The 21175-nt window shown below is 35.1% G+C and overlaps 1 protein-coding gene across 1 annotated transcript in view; it reads right to left on the bottom strand.

The window, feature by feature from the left end:
* The window catches only part of LOC140750357 (opioid-binding protein/cell adhesion molecule homolog), a 34079-nt gene that overhangs the window by 4023 nt on the left and 8881 nt on the right, over window positions 1–21175 (bottom strand). The window contains exons 3-9 of the mRNA XM_073083833.1: window positions 6871–7078; window positions 5661–5816; window positions 4450–4578; window positions 3736–3873; window positions 2494–2643; window positions 849–881; window positions 663–725 (exon numbers count right to left, since the gene is read on the bottom strand). Of these exons, the coding sequence (XP_072939934.1) occupies window positions 663–725; window positions 849–881; window positions 2494–2643; window positions 3736–3873; window positions 4450–4578; window positions 5661–5816; window positions 6871–7078 (877 nt within the window). The remainder of the gene's footprint in view (window positions 1–662; window positions 726–848; window positions 882–2493; window positions 2644–3735; window positions 3874–4449; window positions 4579–5660; window positions 5817–6870; window positions 7079–21175) is intronic.

Genomic DNA, 21175 nt, shown 5'->3' on the forward strand with positions numbered 1-21175 from the left:
CCTAGCAAAGCAAGTTAAATAAAAGCTTATAAAAAATACTGACATAATGCTCGCAATATCTGTCAAACGATTTTACATCGACGACTTTAAAGAACGAATGTTGATTGAATTGAGGTCAACTGCTTGTTTCCGCAACAAATTTTATTGGAAGAATAAAATTCGAGCTTTAGTAGGTTAACTAGATGAATCACTAAGCTTTTAAAGCAATAACAACCTTATTTAATACCGCGGGCCGCGTTTACTTTCGCGTTGAAATATTTTTACATAAACCCTAGATGTACATCTGAAGAATACATTAATTAGAATCGGTTCAGTATTTTTTTGAAATCAATATTAGGTACAAGCAATCTTATGTAATAAAATATCATTTACTTTATTTATATAATTAAAATTGAATCTTTTAATATATGAGGTCTAGGATTCGTTTTTACAGGCATAGAGCGTGTCAGACGCGTACGGTACAGACAGAGCGGTATTTCCTAGACAGAGTGTATTAATATATTACCATATATCTACTGTTACACAACCACGCATTCACAGGCCTGGTCAGTCAGAATATTGTATAGAAAAATATGATTTTGCCTGCCACGACCCGTGTCTGACACGTTCCATGTCTGTAGATATAAGCGGGTACTAAAAGCAAGAAAATAGAGAATACATACCCTGCGTTCCATATGGCGTACTTTCAGACGATCTGTCGGCCATAATATTTAGCCGTTGGACAACTGTAAGTATTTTAGACATTACTTATCATTTTCATAAGGACTATAGTTAAAAGTAAAAATATACTATAAAAGTAATAACAAAGTACTACATAAAGATAAATGTAATTAATTAAAGTTACTCACCGTTTCTGTTATCCATCGGCGGAGGTGGCATGGCTATAAAAATAGAATACACATTTTAAACCTTTATTTACAAAACCTGATAAAACTCTCCTTTGTTTTAGTATTCCTATCTAATTAAGGAATGACAATCTCGTGTTTATTTTTATAAGGCAAAATAATAATGAATTACAATATAGATACAGGGTAAAATAGATATTCAGATTGAAAGTTCAATTATTGTTATTTTTGCAAAATACTTAATACGACTACATAAACTAATAACTTCCTCCTGAGCTTCCTCCTGAGGTATTCCCGGAGCGCTATGACATGGGGCTCTTCAAAAAATTTACAAAAAGAGCTCTCATACAAAGCCGGCGATGCATTGGCGACTGCTTTGGTGTTGCAAATGTCCATAGGCGGCGTTGACTACTTTTCATCAGATAGCACGTCTGCCTAAACGTTAGGTTAAAATATTAAAAAAAAACTCCAATAACAGTTATTCTAATAAAATAGTTGTCGGAAAAAATATGTTGACAGGAAGTTCACAAAAGGACATTTTTTTTAAGCAGCTAATCGTTTACGCCCGTAGTAGAAACATAATTACCGTTATTATTATTCCATATAATTATACATTTAAATGTAATTGAAGTAATTAGTCCATAATCAACCGTATATAATATACGATACAAATTGCCATTGCATACAAGTTGGGGTTAATGCAGTCATTGTGTGCATAATAAATTAAATTGTCTTCAAAGACAAATGATCCAAACTTCCGTCTATTTAGAACAGTTTATTGTTGAAAATTTGTGTTTCACGTTAAATACTCGTACGTATGTAATTAACCGAATCTGGAATTTAACGCAGTTCACATTATCCACTTGTGAAACTGAATATGTGATGATATAATTATGACATAATGAACAAAAACGAAGTCACAAACTTGGATTTTTTCGCTACACTTGCTATATCTATAAAACTTGTATAAAAATAACAAAATATTTGAAATTACATTATACTCGTAAATCAAGAATATTGAAGTAGCTAATGGTAAAAATAATTAAATATAATAGAAAACATTACAATCCATATACATTTGTGATCTATTCTAAATAATTATGAATTACATACGTGTGTGATCTTTTTCTAAAGCCTCGAGTAAAGCGCCACTCGAGTTCCATTTCACAAATCAGAAAAGCTTACTCCCCAGTCAACCACACCAGTCAGATACAATTTTGATTTCATATTATCAAACTATCTAACTCTCAAACTTCTTCTTACTTTATTTTTCTATTGACAAGCATGATAACAATTTTTAATAAGCACACGAAAATTCCGCAAACACAACACAACTGCAAACTGTGTTTCTTCAAACGCAGACTTTCAAAGTAGGCCAACAATCATATCATTGGCCTATCAATTTCGTATTGTAAGAAATATATTCTAATTATTTCATTATAGTATTATTTTAATTAATTAATTTATCTTATTTTCATGGTGTGTTATTTTATGTTCTCATTCATATTGTCACTGGCTGGTACGATTGTATGAGTTATCATAAAAGAGAAAAAAACGCTCTTGACGCTAGAATTGTATTTAGAGCGCGAATAATAAATGTTGTAAATTGTTTCTTCAAAATGTAACAATGTAGAAAAGTGTTACTCACGATACAGTTTTATAGTGCCCTCGGTATCGCCCAAGGAATTCTTGGAGACACATTTATAGGCACCGTAGTCCGACACCGTCACCCTTCGTAACGGCAAGCGTAGCACCGAACGATATGATCCAGCGATCTTTAGGGGTTCTAAACCACCTCCTAAAATAAAACAATATAATTAATACGGATTTTACACATATATAGATAATAAGAAAATGAGTTAAGACTTATTACTTATTACATAACGTGCATGATACATTTAAAATTACGTAAAAATGTAATATGAATTTCTGAAATAAAAATAAAATCTCTTTTAAATTTACTTCCTTTAAACCTTATATTTTATTAATAGCGTAGAAACGATATTGACAGCATGTAAATATTTACATTGCATACCATATGAATGAATAATACATAAAAGGATATATGTACATATCAGTTCTTCTAAAACTTCTTTTCTCATTTCATTTTTCTTCCCATTTTATTTAACATCAAATCTTTAGCGATTTTTATTCGTGTACATTATTATACACCGTTTTACATATATGTTAACTGTTCATACATTATGCAAAGTAAAACAAAAAGTACAGAAATATTTTTCCGCTTGAAAATAGCCTACATATCGCTCTACATGTTGTACATCGCTTAATGTAATAAGTAGGTTTCTAGTTATAATATCTTACACGGTCTTTAATATTTTGAATTCTACTACGTAGGACGTTATTTCTTGTAAAAATGTATTATATTTATTCGTGCTTAAAACCTTTGCCTAATTTTAGCGTCTCTCTACTGTGCTACCTACTCAAATATAAAAAAAATTTGTCTAAATTTCCTTTTTAAAAAAAAGCAATATATTTTTTTTATAATTACCACTACTCTGGCCAAGTGCGGATAGACTTCATATAGAAACAAACAAACAAAGGCTTTCTACACTCACAGCTCCACACTAGGATTCCCTGTATCGTGGGTGCCATGGACACACACATTGACAATACACAAACACCCAGACCCAGAACAGATACCTAAATTCATCATTCAAATATCTGTCTGGCCGGGGATCGAACCCGGAACCCTTTGCGCGTCAGCCCGGCATGGTGACCGCTCAGCCACGCGGGTCGTCATATATACGTTTGAGCCTGTTAAAAATGTCAAGCGAGTACGTTAAATAGCGTTTTACTACACCTATAAATCATGTGATAGTTCCTGCCTAATACAAATACATATTAATATAGTCAAATAGTAGTGGCTCACCAATAGGAACAATTTCACCGTTTTCTCGACTCCAGTAGCTCACTGGCTTGGGATAGGCCTCAGTCTCGCACTCGAGGATTAGGTCGGAACCCAGCACAGCCCCCACCAGCTGGTTACGTATTGTTATCACAGGGGGAACTGTCAATAAAAAAACATGTTTGTACTTACATATTTTTATCTAAATTGAGCAAACAACCAATAAACGAAAGAACATACTACAAATAATTATGTGTTACATTGGGGCGCGCAATTTCGTACCACGTTCATACTTTGATCAGTTTTTCTAAACGCGCCAAAAGAAGTATTACTTCAAAATGCTAAAATAAAACTGGGTTTTTTTCTGCGACGTTGGTTGGGTCCACGTGCGGATTTACTGCTTATGGGTACCTTGCATCCTATTATTGCATATATTGTTTTCTTGTCATGCATGCCATGCACGTGGTTCTTGAAGAGAACGCAGCAAATTAATTGATGCGCGCAGGTAGCCATGCATGCAGTCGTAGCCGCACCAGACGGCCATAAAATTGTCTATTTCTCTATCCTATTTCAATAACCGCACCGTGAAGACATTTAAAGACTACAAATGAAAGGTGAGGAAACTAGAAAGGAGAACTTCGCCGCAATTTAATAGCTGCAACTGCACAGTTTAAAACCAATTACAACTACAATAGAAAACTACTTAAGTCGCCTGTGCCGTGTACTACAGATACTTACATTCCACAGTAAGCATGATTCGTTTACTGACGGTGGGCGGTACACCATTAGAAGCAATGCACAAGTACGCTCCCGCGTGCTGCCGTGTCACCCGACTGATATTTAACACGGGGCCTTCGAGTGACGTCACTGCAAGGAAACATGGTAATAAGACACATTAAGACAGCTAATACTAGACAGAGAAACCAAATTAACCCTTAATTACTATTAATTGCCGCGGTTTGCGAAGATATAATTATTGTATTGCACAGTAATTTGTTTCATTATAGTTTGTAGTAAATACATATGTATATTGTTGATGTACGATTACTTTGTTACATGTTATATTAGAAATTCTACGTCTTGCAGTAGATCTATTTTGTAGTTCACGTAATTCACTTTATTAGTTATTGAATGGGTATGTAGATAATCTGATAAATACCTAATATAAATGGGGAGATATTGTCAAAATATTAATAATAATAAAAATAAAATATTAAGGCAAGAATTTTTATATCCCAATTTCACGTTAAAATATTGCGATTTCTTACTAAGACTTATTGTAATGAAAATATAACATACGGTTCCTGTGTTACTTAGATACAGTGTAGAAGTACACAAATTAATAAACTTTGTATTATTATAATATTGATAAATAAGTAAATTTTGTTAGAAGAAGTAATTTATATATCGAAGCAAAGCTATAGTCTATTATAACTGGAGATAAAGTTTTGAAAACTTGAGTTCTTCTATCAGTAACAGTTGATTAAACTTCCACTACTAAAGTTTCACCTTTTGAATTTTCAAATAAAACCTCCTTCGCGAGTCTATTTAATTAGAGTTATAACATTTCTTATGTCGACAGTTTACAGGACCTGAACTATGTTGGGATAAACAATGAAAACTATGAATTTCTATTCCAAACTAAATACGTATTTAAGTATTGATAGTATATTATTTGTGCAATAATTTCGTAATAAACTTTAATTGCAACTATAAATGTAACTCAATAATTAAAACATACACTGATAATGTTTTCACCCTCTAAGTACATTTTCAAATGACTACCTGCTATACAGCTACAAATTATGATTATATACCAGCAAAAGTTTTAGAAAATGTCATTTTAAGGCGATTTCAAACATGAAAATACGACTAATAATAAAAAGCATTTTGTTCCAAATAACTCGATCCCTAACCTAATTTCGGCTTCCTACGGCTTCGGATCTCACCTTGTGCGCCGCCAACGGTGATAGCTTTGGAGTGTTCCCGTCGCCACGTGATCTGCGGATGTGGTGAACCGGTCGCGGCGCAGGTGAGGCTGACTGAAGCCCCCTCGCGCACCGTCTGGTCGGTACTCGTCCCCCGGTCTAGGATGTCCGGTGGTACTAATGACCGAAAAAAACTGTTTAGTGGACATTTTGTCATCTTGTACACTTAGAAGGAATGTCCGATAAGTGTTAAGATACTCGTACCAATACGAATTTATTATGTAGGTTTAACAGCATCTGTAGATTTGTCTATAAGAAAAAATAATAATATAATTTATATATCAAAAAATTATACAAAAAAATAAAACAGAGTTTTTCAAAGAGTGATGAAGAAAAACAATAGTTTTTTTTGTTTAATGGTTTTTTTTAACTTTGTTAAAGTATTCGCTTCTGATATTATGAGTGCAAGTAAAATTTAAAAAAAAATATGTAAAAAACAAAAAAACATATAGTTTAGTAACTTAAATAAAAATAGAAAAACAATATTTTAACTCTATTTAAGCTCATAGTAGAACAAGTTTGTAACGGTACATAAATAATATTTTAGTTCCAGTTTAAAATTTTATCACATAACAAATTTATAAATATTTGATACCAAATCCACCAGCATAAGTCTGATAAATATAACGTAACTGAATCGAATAGATTTTGATTTATCTCCGAGATTCGAAAACTTTTCCAAAATAACAGAGGGATTTTATTTTCGGTGGCGTGTATTAATTTAGCGTGCATTCAAAGCTCTGTATTGAAAATAAACAAGTCAAACTCGTATTCCCAGTATTGCTAGAACAGTGTGAATGTTGCCCATTTCATTATATTAATATTAATATTTTATACAGGCATACATTCCCCATAAAGGTGTTTTAACTGTTCGATGTTCTGATTTTAAAATTTGTTTCGTATGAATCATTTTAGTGATACACATTTTTTATTTATTTGATTCCCGCTTATAATTTGATTATACACTTCGATTTCATGGAGATCAATTGAAATGTTTTGGATATTTTTATAGATATATGATGTAAGGAAATCTATAAGTACAAATTCATGAGCTACTGGGTAGTTGCAGAGCAACTTTTGCCAGTCGCACCACTACTTAATCGTTAAAGCTACCAGTTGCTCAAGCGACTGTAGCCACACAGTCACAACGGTCAACCATAATATTTCTTACCAACAACATCTAAGTATCCTAGTTGGCTCTTCATGGGATCGGTGTTTATCTGGCACATGTACCACCCTCTGTCAGATTCCCTGAGCTCCCGGATGTGGAGGAACCAGGTCCGCTGGTCGCTGTGCGTCACTCCCACTCTTCGACTCCTGGATATCACGTGGGTGTGGATTGTGAGAATTGTTTGCGTGTCCACCCTCAACCACGCCACCTGTATAAAGAAATCATAATTAAATCCACAAGAAAATTGTTAAATTGCTCATCTTACTGTAATTGTTTGGCATAGGTCATAGAAACATGACTGGACAAAAGATAGTTGAGTCTCCCCGTTGAATAATGATCTAAACGAGACAGTAAGTAAATAAACGCAGAATCTTCTTCACTATTTTAATGACAATTTTGATGATAGTAGTTAATTAAATACTAGTAACTCGCACGTCGTCAAATCATTTCATTGCCTGCATTACATTTTCCCTGAATTATAGGTAACGCTTTCAGAATAAAGGTAACAATAAATATAGTATAAAAAAACTAAAGTACACGCTTTTATAGAAATCAAACTAAAAATATAATATAAACTTAGAAATTTTTTAAATAAAAAATTGTAATAACAACAAAAAAAGATATATTTAATGGTAAAAAAGCTTGGGGTGCACACTCTCGGTAGTTATAAATATTTTACTGACAGACATGAGCAGAAGGACCAACACTTTGATATATTTAAAAGCACCCCACGCTTTTTTTACAATTAAATATATATTTTTTTGTTGTTAATACAATTTTTCATTAAAATTTTTCTAAGTTATTATATATTTTTTAGTTTGATTTCTATAAAAGCGTGTACTTTAATTTTTTTAAACTATACTTATCTTTTATTTTTTAGTTAAATTTCTTATAAAAGCGAGTTCTTTAGTTTCCTTATTTATTATTTATTGTTTTATTTATACTGCTGTTCACATTAAGCATCCACATAGCGTCATAATTATAAGGATGTATGTTGATCTATTTCTACTGAAAAACGGAGTTACTCACTGACAAACATACAAATGAAGCTAATATAAAGCGTGCAAACAACACACTAAATATTTAGTTTTTATACAATCCCAAGTGACCTAGCCTGGTGGTTGGATCTCGGCTTCTTAATCAAGAAATGAGTTATCACTTGTTATAACGGTGATGAAAAATATCGTTATTTCTGAAAGTTCTTTAACAAAAAGTGCTCAAAGCTGCGGCGAGTCTACACATTCTCATTTGGCCAGCATGGTAGACTATGGCTTAATCTTTCTCATTCTGAGAGGAGACCCGAGCCCAGTTGGTAGCAGATTATTACGAAATCATTTTTATCCTGACTTTTACAACACAAAATAACTGAGCTTCTACGTCACAACAACAGTCGCTTAACATTATCATGAAGTGTTTCTGGGTGTGAGAATATGCACACTTCATTCGTAGAAAAGACTTTCCATGAAGTAGATGTCATTGAGACAATTCCAAGTATACTACATGACGAGCGGCTCATTAAAGGCTTGCGAACGACCCTGGGGAGTGGGCGCGGTGAAATACCATGTGCTTACCACGTACTAAAGTTCCTAGCAATTCACATGTCGTGACCATATATAGCGTAGGCGATCTATATCATTATTTTGCATTTCAGTCTGGTCGAGTTACTAACCAATATTCTATCTTCAGTGATAGATAGTTAGACAAACTCGATTGATCCGAATCGTTGAAAGGATCTTGGCCGCTTTGTAAAAAATAAGCTATATGCAATTATTGTCTAGAAACTCGGCTTCTTAATCGGAATGTCCGACATTCGAATCCCAGGCACGCACTTCTGATTTTACAAAGTTATGTGCATAGAAATAAACTATCACTAACGGGGAAGGAAAACATCTTGAGGGAACCTTCACAGCTGAAACAAGTTCTCAAGGCGTGTGCATGCACTTAGCCCTCTTGAATTTGGCCTAAGCCTTTGTCAATCTAAGACTAAACCCATGCCCAGCAGTGATCAATAAGTTAACGATGGCGACAGATATTTTTTCTCTCTTTATTCTCATATAATAGTAGATAAGACACGTTTTATATTACATAATTATTAGCTGACCCGGCAAACGTTGTGTTGCCATATAAATAAAAAAATGTTAAGGGTGAACAACCCTTATCACTTAGGGGTATAAAATAGATAGTAGCCGATTCTCAGAACTACTGAATATGCATATAAAATTTGGTCAAAATCGGTAAAGCCGTTTTGGAGGAGTACGGTAACTAACATTGTGACACGAGAATTTTATATATAAGATTAACACACAAAGTAAATATTATATAAAAATAAACATACACGTTCTAATATAACTACGGAAAGTAAACACGGTATTATCACCCGAAAAAGGACGGCGTTTTCGGCCACAATTGATAATAAATGTTTTGCTAAAAATATTTAATAGGAAATATATGTTAATATGTGTAATGATATAAATATTTGTATAAAGATGACAAATAACACACTTGACTAAGTAACTACAATATGAATCTAATACAAAATCTTTACCGCGCCTTTAAAATAATAACAGAATGTAGGCAGATACTGCCCCCGTAGTCTATCTTTCGCAGATACATAACCTAATTAACGATTCAATTAACAGCTTGGGTAGATCCAAATAGACCTAGGCTCAACTGGTCCCTCGTATCAAGCTTCAAGGTCAGAGGTATTTTACATATTTATCACTTGGTCACCCTATTGTACCAACGGCCTAAGCATCAGCCAGCCACTTCATTAAATGTGTTAGATGCTACGTCTGAACATCATTCAGTAAGCTAGATGAACGGCATTATTCAACAAAAGGCCTAGGCTGTTTGCTTTAAACCATATATTCAACGTTTTACTTCACATCTCAATAATCAGACCTTTAACTTACTGAAGCAAAGCCTTCCTCCCACTCATTATTTACTCTTACGTGGATGAAAATAAGCTACTCGCAATAAACGTTTGAACTTGACATCGTACGAAAATATTTTCGTTTAATAAGAATTCGGTTGTATTTGAAATAACAAATAAATTAATATAAAAACTTGTGAGATTTCAACGCGTTTTTTGTTTGTTTTATAATGCGAGTAGTAAAAATACCCATAATTAGTAGTTACTATAACTTAAAGCAGTCACCGATGGATAAAATTAGATTGAACCCTTAGAATAGAATTTGAATCCCTTCTTCAGTCGAAGTGATGAGAAAAGGTAAATGTAACCAACTGCATGTAGAACAAGATTCTTCACTAAAAACGCTCACAAATGCATTATCACTCCTGACGACTAAGATGGTCATCTCATAGGTAAGTCAGTAGACATCCACACACTTCCATCCAGGGGTTCTAGCTCGTGCAGCGCCCGTGTGCAATGAAACCCTGGCGCCCCCTAGGCCTGCCAGCGGCTATAACTATTAACTTTGCCATCGTAACAAGAAAGGTATAGCTTACAGTTTGGTTTTAGTTCTCTCTCCGGCCTCTCTTCTTATGACGGCAGAATAACACTCATTGTTTTGGTACTATAGGTTAAGCCGCCCCTCGGCAAGAGTGGGAGCTCTAGCCGTCCAGTAAGCGATCCCGGGAAGGACGGCGGTATGTGTGGTCGCATAGCGTCGTGTACACCAAATGGTGCGGGAGGAGCGAAAACTGCTCCCCCAGGGCAGAGCCCGATCGGGGCATCGCGCTTGGAGGACTCCGGTTGCGTTCCGTCGGAGATCCCGGAGTTCTCCAACAAGCGTTGAGGACTGCCACCGGGGGGGTTTTAGTGCGGTAAGAATCCCACATAACCCGGCGTCGCTCCCACGTCGTCGGGTACCTTTTGAAGGTTTCCCGCTCGTTAAGAAAAAAAAAAAAAAGGTTAAGCCGCCCCTGCTTCCATCTTCACACGTATCATGCACATTGCACAGTCACAGTGGTTCCTTCCCGAACCATATTAATTCTACCATCTTCAGATTCATAATCAATTTATTACAGTCTGCTCTATATTACTATTACAAGCCACACACCAATCAATCATTCCCCTCCAAAATCGTATTCAATAGCCTAGTTTTCAGATAATACGGCTCAACGCCGAATATTTTTAGACGTTATAAAATAAACATGAAAGCTATAATGGTGCTGGAACGTGTATTTAATATGGGATTCCGAGGCCCCCGTGAATATAATGAATATCTTTATACCGAATATATGAAAAGTGATAGAACATTGATCAATAAGCCATGATAGCCTAAGGTTGAAACTCGGCCTCTCGATCGGGGGATCTGAGGTTCGAATCCCAGATACGCACTCACTTGCTTTAATGCTGAAGGAGAGCATTGTGGTATGTGAAATTTACAAATACACACTTGTCCAGCGTGGAGGACTATGGCCAAATCTCTGAGAGGAGACCGGTGCCCAGCAGTGAGACAGTAATGGGTACTACAATAGAACAATGGTGGTCGACTCCGATAGCACAATAGCAAAATAATGTATTTTGCTTTGTACAGTGTTAGAGCGCTGTGTTGTTCCGTCGATAATTGAGACACAGTTTTACGAGGCGTACCATCATAATTCTTTGGAGAAGCAATCTATGGTCGGTCTTAGGATAGGATTGGATAGGACTCTACCTGCTACTTCTTTAGTGTATACATAAGTGTATGGTATATCCTTTACATAACTCTCTGTAAATTAGATAATTACTTGAAAATATAATCAAAACTACCTTTTTGGTTGCAAATTTTCACAAAAATGTATTTTGAGTAATAACAGAAGTATTTTTAGCAAACGAGCTTATATTCAAAATGAGATACCAGCAATTTATGTTAAATCAAGTGTGGTCTTTAGTAAGTGATGGTTAGTGGGCTTAGTGCTAAATTTTCATGAGCATTTCCGTGACCCGGCACCCCATTAAGGGGTCGGTCTCGGTTGTTATCATTAGGTAAGTCATTAAACCCTGTCGGAAACCGCGGGACGGTCTGAAAACTTCCGACAGGCCTGTTGGCCAAAACTCAAATGTTCACTGGAACAACCCATCTACAATACAATGTAGCCAAATTGTAAGTCCATGCCTCGAATGGCCAGAGAAAAAAGTTTGTAAAAAAGCTTTTTTAATGGTAAGAATTGCAGTCCATCTGATGGTAAGTGACTAGTGCTCGTGTCTAACACAGCTGTTATTAGGAAGAATTAGGTGTTGCCGAATAAGAATTTAGAATTAGGTTAATGTCGCTGGAGCCGAATCACCATGGGTTCTATCGTCTCAATATTTATTTGCAATAAAAAATAAATCGTGTTAAAACTTTTTAATGTGTATCACATTCAAAGTTTACAATTAAGGTAATTAATAATTATAAAAACAAGTGAAGACGTTTTAAGACCAATTGGATCACCAGTCCATCAAGTACATGTTGAAAACTGTAGTTCACCCAGTAGTCGTAACTGGACTATAATCGTAAACCCTGTTTTAAATTATAAAGCTGGCAAACAGCTACCAAACAAAAAAATATATTTATTACTTAAACTTGAATTTGTAGCAATGTCGTCTTTGCCAACATAATTCGCTTACTATCGCCGGATTAGAACACATTTATGACAAACCTATACATTATACGATCGTAGACTTTCCGGTACAAATAACTTTCACATAATGTCTTGTAAGCTGATGTATTACTTCACAGGCAACAACAGCTAAGTTTCAAGTACTTTGTATGCACATAATCTGTATTCGCTACCGTTCAACATACTGTTAAAATCTTGCAGCGAGATTTTTAGGGTTGGCGATCTGAGATCGATTAATCGAAGAATCGATTCTTTGAGCCAGAAAAATCGATCTTTCGTCCTATAAAAACGAAAGTGGATCTTTTCGAAGTTGCCTGAATGTGTTATAGACATTTTTTGCTGACGGATACGTATTTGTTTGATCCTGATGACCTTTTTTTTGACCGTCTGCGCCCTTTTTAGCTGAAAAAGATCGAAAATCAATTTTCGTAGAATCTTTGGACCTCGATTTTTTTGTGAATCGATCCTTTGGGCCCAATTCGAATCGATTCAAGAATCGTTTTTTTCGGAAAGAATCGCCATCCCTAGATTCTCTTAACGTGTTGCCCTAAGCCAGCAAAGAAAGATAAACTACTCCTCCGATGTTTAACTCTATAAATTTGCATACTTACGCAAATCAGGTCAAAAGCAAGATACACAGCTTATTTTGATTAATTACTGTATACGAGGAACATGAACCGAACAATGAGCCGTATATAACACACATGGTAAATAATTTACACACACGCGCAAATAAAACGCGTTCTAATTATAACTTACAACTTATTCCTGCTTACAAGTAAAGAGAATGTTACGTGTGTTTTATTTATTTTATTGAAATGAAATGAAATGAAATGAAATATATTTTATTTTGTATAGGCCAACGGCGGCACTTACAAATTGTCAGTTACAATATTTTCTTAAACTACTACCGGATCGGAACGCGACCTCTACTGAGAAGATCCGGTAAGAAACTCAGTGGGTTTGTCTTTTTTTATTTTAAAAATAATTATTCTCTTTTTCATTTTTTTTAAATGCCATTATTTTTTACATATAATTAATAAAGCATTAGCTCCAGTATCTTGCTTTACATTTATCTTATGTACTAATTAATAACACTTATGTACAACGTTTTAATAACATTTGTTTGTTGTTTACTATGTTACCACCAGGTATTTGTAAGTCAACTGCTTAAAACAGTTAGTTACCTTCAGCCGCAGTCGTAACTACCTATATTAAGGTGCGTTTATATCTACAGACAATGAGCGTGCCAGGCTCGTGCCGTGACAGACGGAGTTATACTATTGTATACAATATTATTAACAAGTAGGTACAGTCAGCTCCAAAAATAGATTAACAAACGTTTCGAAAATACCTAAACACCCAAGCGTTTATAAGTAGCTAAACACAACGTCATAAAATTTCAAATGTGGATCAACACTACAGTGTCAAAAGTATCTGAACAGTGACATATCATTTACGTACTTTTTGCATTTACGATGTTCATCTAATTTTGACGTTTTACAATGTTCATCTAATTATGATGCTATGGGTGTCTGTGTGGCCGAATAAATACGTTAAAACCCATTTTATAGGAAAACTAGCTGACCCGGCAAAAGTTGTGTTGCCAAATAAATAAAAAAACGTTAAGAATGAACAACCCTTATCACTTAGGGGTATGAAAAATAGGTAGTAGCCGATTCTCAGACCTACTGAATATTCATATAAAATTTGATGAAAATCGGTATGGCCGTTTCGGAGGAGTACGGTAACTAACACTGCGACACGAGAATTTTATATATAAAATATTATTTTATTATTACGGTCCGCGACTGACACGTTAAATGACGTCTTTATTAGTAGTATATCGATGATTGTAGATATAAAAGCAGCCTTTATATATGAAATACACATTTGTGACTGATAGAGAATAATGAAAATGAATTATCTACTTACTTTATTTACCGATTCATGCAAAAAAGTACGCAATAAAAGGTACGTATTATAAAAAAAACGCAAAGAATAATTCTCGAAGGTTATAAAAGACCAATCTTGAAATTTGCATATTTCACTTCATTTGAAAAGCTTGTGATGTATGATGATATGATAAGCGTGAATTGCATTTTTTGATAAGAGCACATCATTACTTAGGTTTAAACCTTACTTAGAAAGCTTTCAGAATAAGAATAGAATACTTTATCGAAAAAATTAAATTGAATTTAAATGTCAATCTTAATACCAAAATAAATTCTACTTTCATAAACTCTAATTCAAGCGTTTCTTCAAATATCTTGTTTGTGTATTTATAGTCACTTAATAGAACCTTTGAAACTGATTTAGTCGACACGTTTATAAGTTTTCTATTTACTATACGTTTATACAAAGACGAGCTTTTGACCTCTTTGTTCGCGTTACGAAGTAATATTTTCATCCCTTATTTTATCTCCTTGGGGGTAGATTTGATCAAAATCCTCTCTTAGCGGATGCCTACGTCATAACATCTACCTGCATGCCAAATTTCAGCCCGATCCGTGCAGTGGTTTGGGCTGTGCGTTGATAGATCACTATGTCAGTCAGTCACCTATGAGTTATACCTGTATATATTTAGATAGATAAGTTTACAATGTACAACACAGCACAATTTACTTAACATTATTTTATAGACATTCTATTTGTATGCATAACGGCACCCCTAGAACATTATTCGAAATTCATACATATATCTTTGTTTAGCGTAAAAAAGTGCATTTATAAGTGAACTATTTATTAGTTAAAAAGTTAATTACATCATTGTGACGGACCGATTTTGAAGTTCATTTAAAAAAATGTGTAATTTTACCTAAAGATTTATTACTCAAGAAATAATCAATGACCCATCCTTACATTTTAAAGGAAACAGCCTACTTCTTCACTACCCTTAAACAATAAGATACTATCCATACATAGTTTTAGGCGACAGTCTTGTGGGTAGTAGGTTCGTTTGCTTATTCATTACCCTACAATTCAGGTAGTTATGCAAAGTAGATTCCGCGGCATAATCCTTCACTAGTGGGTTAGTAGTACATCGGCAAAAGATTTCAAATATTACCTACTTAAATAGTCGATATTTTGTATGTGGTAATGGCGTATTAATTCCTACTTGGCGTTCAAAACATACGTAGCATTTAGAAATCTTAATATTGATCCTTAGTTTCTTATACCACAAGTACCAAACGAACCTGCACACCTGGTAAGTTTTTTTTTTATAATATACGAGTAGCAGACGAACATGCAGTCCACTTGATGGTAAGTGGCTACTGCCGCCAATGGACATCTGTAATCAACCCCAGATAGGATTAGATATTCTTACCTGAGGTCGGCCACATATGCGCCGCTACTCCTGAGGACTGAACTAGAACGCCTCGAAAAAGTATGTCTCCTTTATCACACCCTACAAAACGAAACACAGCAGCGCCTAATACTGCTGTTATTAGGCAGAAATAGGTGTGGCGGTGGTGCCGCCGGAGTCGAACCGCAAATGGAGAACCCTTTCAAGGTGGTAGAAACCACCTTGAAAAGTATGCAAAATATGAAGTAATAGCTCAGTTCGGCTACAAATGCTTCCCTTTATGACTAAGTGGGAACGCCACGAATAGCTCCTATCTCCTGTGTCTCTCTTACCACACGTTTAAAACCATAACATAAAAACATTGAACATTATTATTATTAGACAGAAGTGAGCTTGGCGTTGGTGCTTCTGAAGTTTAGTTACGAAGGGTTCTACCACCTTTACTACCTTATAGTGCTGCTCTATTCTCATTTGAAGCCTTCATTCGTTTGAGGCTTTAATTTCATCCGCAATTCATGTTAAATCAAAGAAGTGCAGTGTCAGAGGACGCCACCTTCATTATATGATTATTTAGCAGTTTAAGTTAGCGTAGAATTACTCATTAGTCTTAAATTAGGCTAGATCGTAATTAATATAAAGTACCTATTAGTCACTTGGTACTTTATACAAACAAAAAAAAAAAAAAAAACATTTTATATAAAGCGTGTAAGCTATCGATTTGGTAATTTAGTTATCTCTTTCGAAGAATAGTCATTTTCTACACCCAATCGTCAACCAAACCAATCAAAAACCAAAATATAAAAATATTTTAAAATAATTTTGTCCATCTACGGTTTGACGCGTTGCAGCCGAACACTTAGCGTCAGATGGATTTCATATCGATTTGCTAATTCCGTCAGTTAAAATTACATCAGTGCCCTGTAGAAGTGACGTGTGTGTTCCAATTGACGATAGATATGTGCCACGTAGTGGAATGTAATGTGGATTGCAGGCAGAACCGTTTGTAGGTATATCGCTTGTAATATAACCTACAGAATACCCGTATAACCCTAGTACATATAGCCTAGTGATTTAAAATTTGGGTTCTCAATATAAGGTTCGAATCCTAGGCACCCGCTATAAATTTTCGGACCTATTAGAAATCAATGATCAGTTGCTTTAACGATGAAAAGAAAACATTGTGAAGCAAACCACGAGCCTCAGAAATTATTCAGATTTTTAAAGCATATGATATCTACCAATACATAAGCCTTCGTGGTTGACTATGGCCTAAAGCCGACACTGACAGGAGAGCCGTACCCAACAAAGAGACAGTAATGAGCTGAGCACATAACATACAATGTGCTCTTAGCGTTTCAAGTTTCACAAGTAACAACGCATCTGTGACTCGCGTCATATAGCTCCACTCACTGACTTATAAAATAAGTTACATGTAGGGTTTATAAACACTTCATGAACAAGATACAGCGGTAATGTTATAAATTTCAGGTTTCTGTGGATTTCTAGAATGAACACCGTAACACACCTACACAGGTAAAGGTGGTAGGACCATCTGTGGTTCGGCTCAGACGACACCACCGCTACACTATTTGATGCCTAAAAACAGCAGTGTTTAGTGCTGGCATTGTTTACAGATGACCATAGGAAACCGGTGCCCATTACTTATTAGGTGAACTATTTACTCCTTTGCAACTTTGCAACAAGCATGGAGTTGGTTAAAGATTTGTAATATAGGATTACAAATCTTTAACCAACTCCATGCTTGTAGTCATGCCTGAGGAATAACATGGTCACACCCACAACTTCTCACTGAAACTCAAAAACAATTTCTTGCTAGAAGTAGGTGTGACAGAGGTGCCTACCTATACTCGGACCACACTAGTTATAGCACCTTTCATAATAAATCCAAAATATAAAAAAATATATAAAAAATGAACATATCTGGACGTATTTACGTGACTTATTGTGACGCTAATCAGGCTTCATCGTTTGACCTCCGCTCGGATTGGAACATTTTACTTAAATAATAAGGCTTAACTTCACGCTATGTTGACTGCTATTTTAACGTTTAGGGCTTTATTACCGTTATTTTATTTCATATTGAAAAATATAATACCTAATTAGTACATCTATTTAGGTAGAGACATGTATAGCTTAAAAAATATAAAATACCGTTTTATTATACGTTGTACTATATGTTGCAAAAAGTCTGCAATCGTTTAGTATGTAGTCGAAACACTACACGTTTAATAATTTAAATGAAATATATGATATCAAATAATGCTTTCTTTTCTAACCCAATTCACCTTAAAAGTTCGTGTAACAAATTATACATTCATTCATAATTACGAGAACTTTGTCACCTCAGTTAACTAATCTTAAAAATCAATACTCGGCAGAAAGATACTAATATTTTACATACTTGATTACTAATAAAAATATGCACATGAGTTTTATAACATGCAAATTAGGTATAGGAATATCATTCTACAACATTTCATGTCTGTGTTAGTTCATGGTAATGAAAGGAAGTAATGTTTTCGCGAGATTTTCATACAAATATACAGCATGGTACAGGGACTACCAAAAGTAACTTTTTATCTGGAGTACCTATAATAAAATAAATAAAAATAGGATTCCCGTGTAAAAATAAAAAGCCGTACAGGAGGATACGTGCGCTGGCGGGGCCGCGACCGGAAGCCCGTATAAAATATACAGGAAAATGACAACGCTATTCGTATCGGTATGTTTTACCAAATACTAGGATAAGTGTTATAAAATGAGCCTTTGAATTAAGCAATAAAGGTGGTAGAACTCTTTGTGGTTCGACTCCGGCCGCACCACCGCCACACCTATTTCTACCCAATAACAACAGTGTTTAGCACTACTGTGTTCTGGTTTGAAGGGTGTGGTAAAGGAGATATAGATTTCTGAGGCGTTCCAGCTTAGATGGAGTAACTGCCCATCTCTGGTCGACCTCAGGTAGGAATATCTAATCCTATCTGGGGTTGATTACAATGTCCATGAACGGCAGTACGTTTTACTCAAAACAGGACAGATGTTTTAAAATAAGCTTTAAAATGAATATACAGGTGATATTCATCAAAAAGCACTGAGTGCGTTACCAAATTTCGACATGCACAGGAAAAAGACAAAGCCACTCGTATTGGTACTTTACTAAATACCAGGACAGGTGTTTTAAAATAAGTTCTTTGAATTAATATACAAATGATATTCATAAATAAGCACGGAGTGCGTTACCAAATTTCGACATAACATATACAGGAAAAAGACAACGCCACTCGTGTTGGTACGTTTTACTAACAAGTAATTAATTTAAAAAATCAAAAACCCGACTGCATCAAAAAGGCCGAAGTAGAATTTGCAAAAGCAGTGAAATAGCCATTTCATTATTTTTATCCAGAAAGCCAAATACAAAGTTTCATAGTAGGTGTCTGCTTCAAAAACAAAAAAATGTTCAAACAATATTATCCTATTTTATCCTCGTAGTGTTCATTTACGCTATATAAAGAACCTATGTGTAAAATTCCAGCATGCTTAAGTTCAGCGGTTTCCCTTTGCATTGATCTCTGGCACATCAACTCTCTCATTTAGTCAGACAGTCATCTCGATGTGTATATACGAGTATATATGTACTAGCTGACCCGGCAAACGTTGTGTTGCCATATAAATAAAAAAATGTTAAGGATGAACAACCCTTATCACTTAGGTGTAAAAAAATAGATAGTGGCCGATTCTCAGACCTACTGAATATGTATATAAAATTTGGTGAATATCGGTGAAGCCGTTTCGGAGGAGTACGGTCACTAACACGAGAATTTTATATATAAGATATATTATATAATGTATGTGTAATCTCCTCTTAATTTCCTTTATTTTGACACCCTACTCGATAGGTTTGGTTAACTTTTTTAAAACGTGTTACTATTTCGCGAAAAAATTCGCCATTTACGGTCTATAAAATATATAACTTCAGTAAATCAAAGTTTTGGTCATTATTTTACCTCGTTAGAGGTAGCATTTCATTATTTTTATCCAACAAGCCTGATACAAAATGTCATAGTGTTTGCTTCAAAATTGACGATAGTTCAAATGAACTTTTAACCCTTATTTTACCCTCTACGGGGTTGATTTTTCGGAGGGTGATAAATAAGTGCGTCCTTGTTCCTATCCAGAAAGCCAAATACAAAATTTTATAGTAGTTGCTTCAAAATTAAAGGATTTCAAAAAAACTGTTTTCCCCTATTTTACCCTCTTAAGGGTAGAATTTCCAAAACACCTTTCTTAGTACTTATTCAAGCTATATAGAGAACCTGTGTGCAAAATTTCAGAACTGTAAAGTCCTTGGTTTAGGCTGTACGTTGATTTCTGAAAAATGAAAAAGTCATTTAGTTAGTCAGTCAGTCAGTCACCTTACTGTTTTATATATATACAAATATGTTTTTATAATCTCCGTTTAATTTCCTTTCATTTGATACCCTACTCGATAGGTTCGGTTAACTTTTTTTTTTAAATGTGTTACTATTTCGCGCCAAAAATCCGTCATTTTGATTTTTTTTTACTAACACCTATCTAAGGACACTCGGGTCATTGAGACAAATATAATGACACTTTAACTGTTGAAATTCATCCAGCCGTTTGTTAGATCGGATCAAATAAAGAAAGACAAACATACAAGATACGCGCGAAAAACATAACCCTTCCTTGGCAGTCGGGTAAAAATCAGCAAAGATGTTTTTAAATAAGCCCTTTGAATTAAGATACAGGTGATATTCATCAAAAAGCACTGAGTGCGTTACCAAATTTCGACATAACAAATACAGGAGAAAGACAAAGCCACTCGTATTGGTACTTAAATACCAGGACAGGTGTTTTAAAATAAGTTCTTTGAATTAATATACAAATGATATTCATAAATAAGCACGGAGTGCGTTACCAAATTTCGGTATAAAATATATAGGAAAATAATAACGCCACTCGTGTCGGTACGTTATACTAAATACTAGGACAGTTGTTTTAAAAAGAAAATCTTTGAATGATTGTACCGATGATATTCATAGTCTTCTATGGATTTGATGCATGAGAAGGATTTAAGCTATACTTTACCACGCTGACCTTTTTTTTTATTTTCTTTTAACGAGGGGGAAACCTTCTAAAGGTACCCGACGACGTGGGAGCGACGCCGGGTTATGTGGGATTTTTACCGCACTAAAGCCCCCCCCAGTGGCCATCCTCAACGCTTTGGCCCGGTGGCCAGCTTCAACGTTGGAGAACTCCGGGATCTCCGACGGAACGCAACCGGAGTCCTCCAAGCGCGATGCCCCGATTGGACTCTGCCGTGGGAGAGCAGCTTTCGCTCCTTCCACACCATCTGGTGTTCACGATGGTATGCGACCACACATACCGCCGCCCTTCCCGGAGTCGCTT

Source organism: Epargyreus clarus, unplaced genomic scaffold, assembly GCF_041222505.1.
Source record: "Epargyreus clarus isolate Ecla_fem2 unplaced genomic scaffold, WU_Ecla_fem_2.2 ptg000019l, whole genome shotgun sequence".
Classification (NCBI taxonomy): domain Eukaryota; kingdom Metazoa; phylum Arthropoda; class Insecta; order Lepidoptera; family Hesperiidae; genus Epargyreus; species Epargyreus clarus.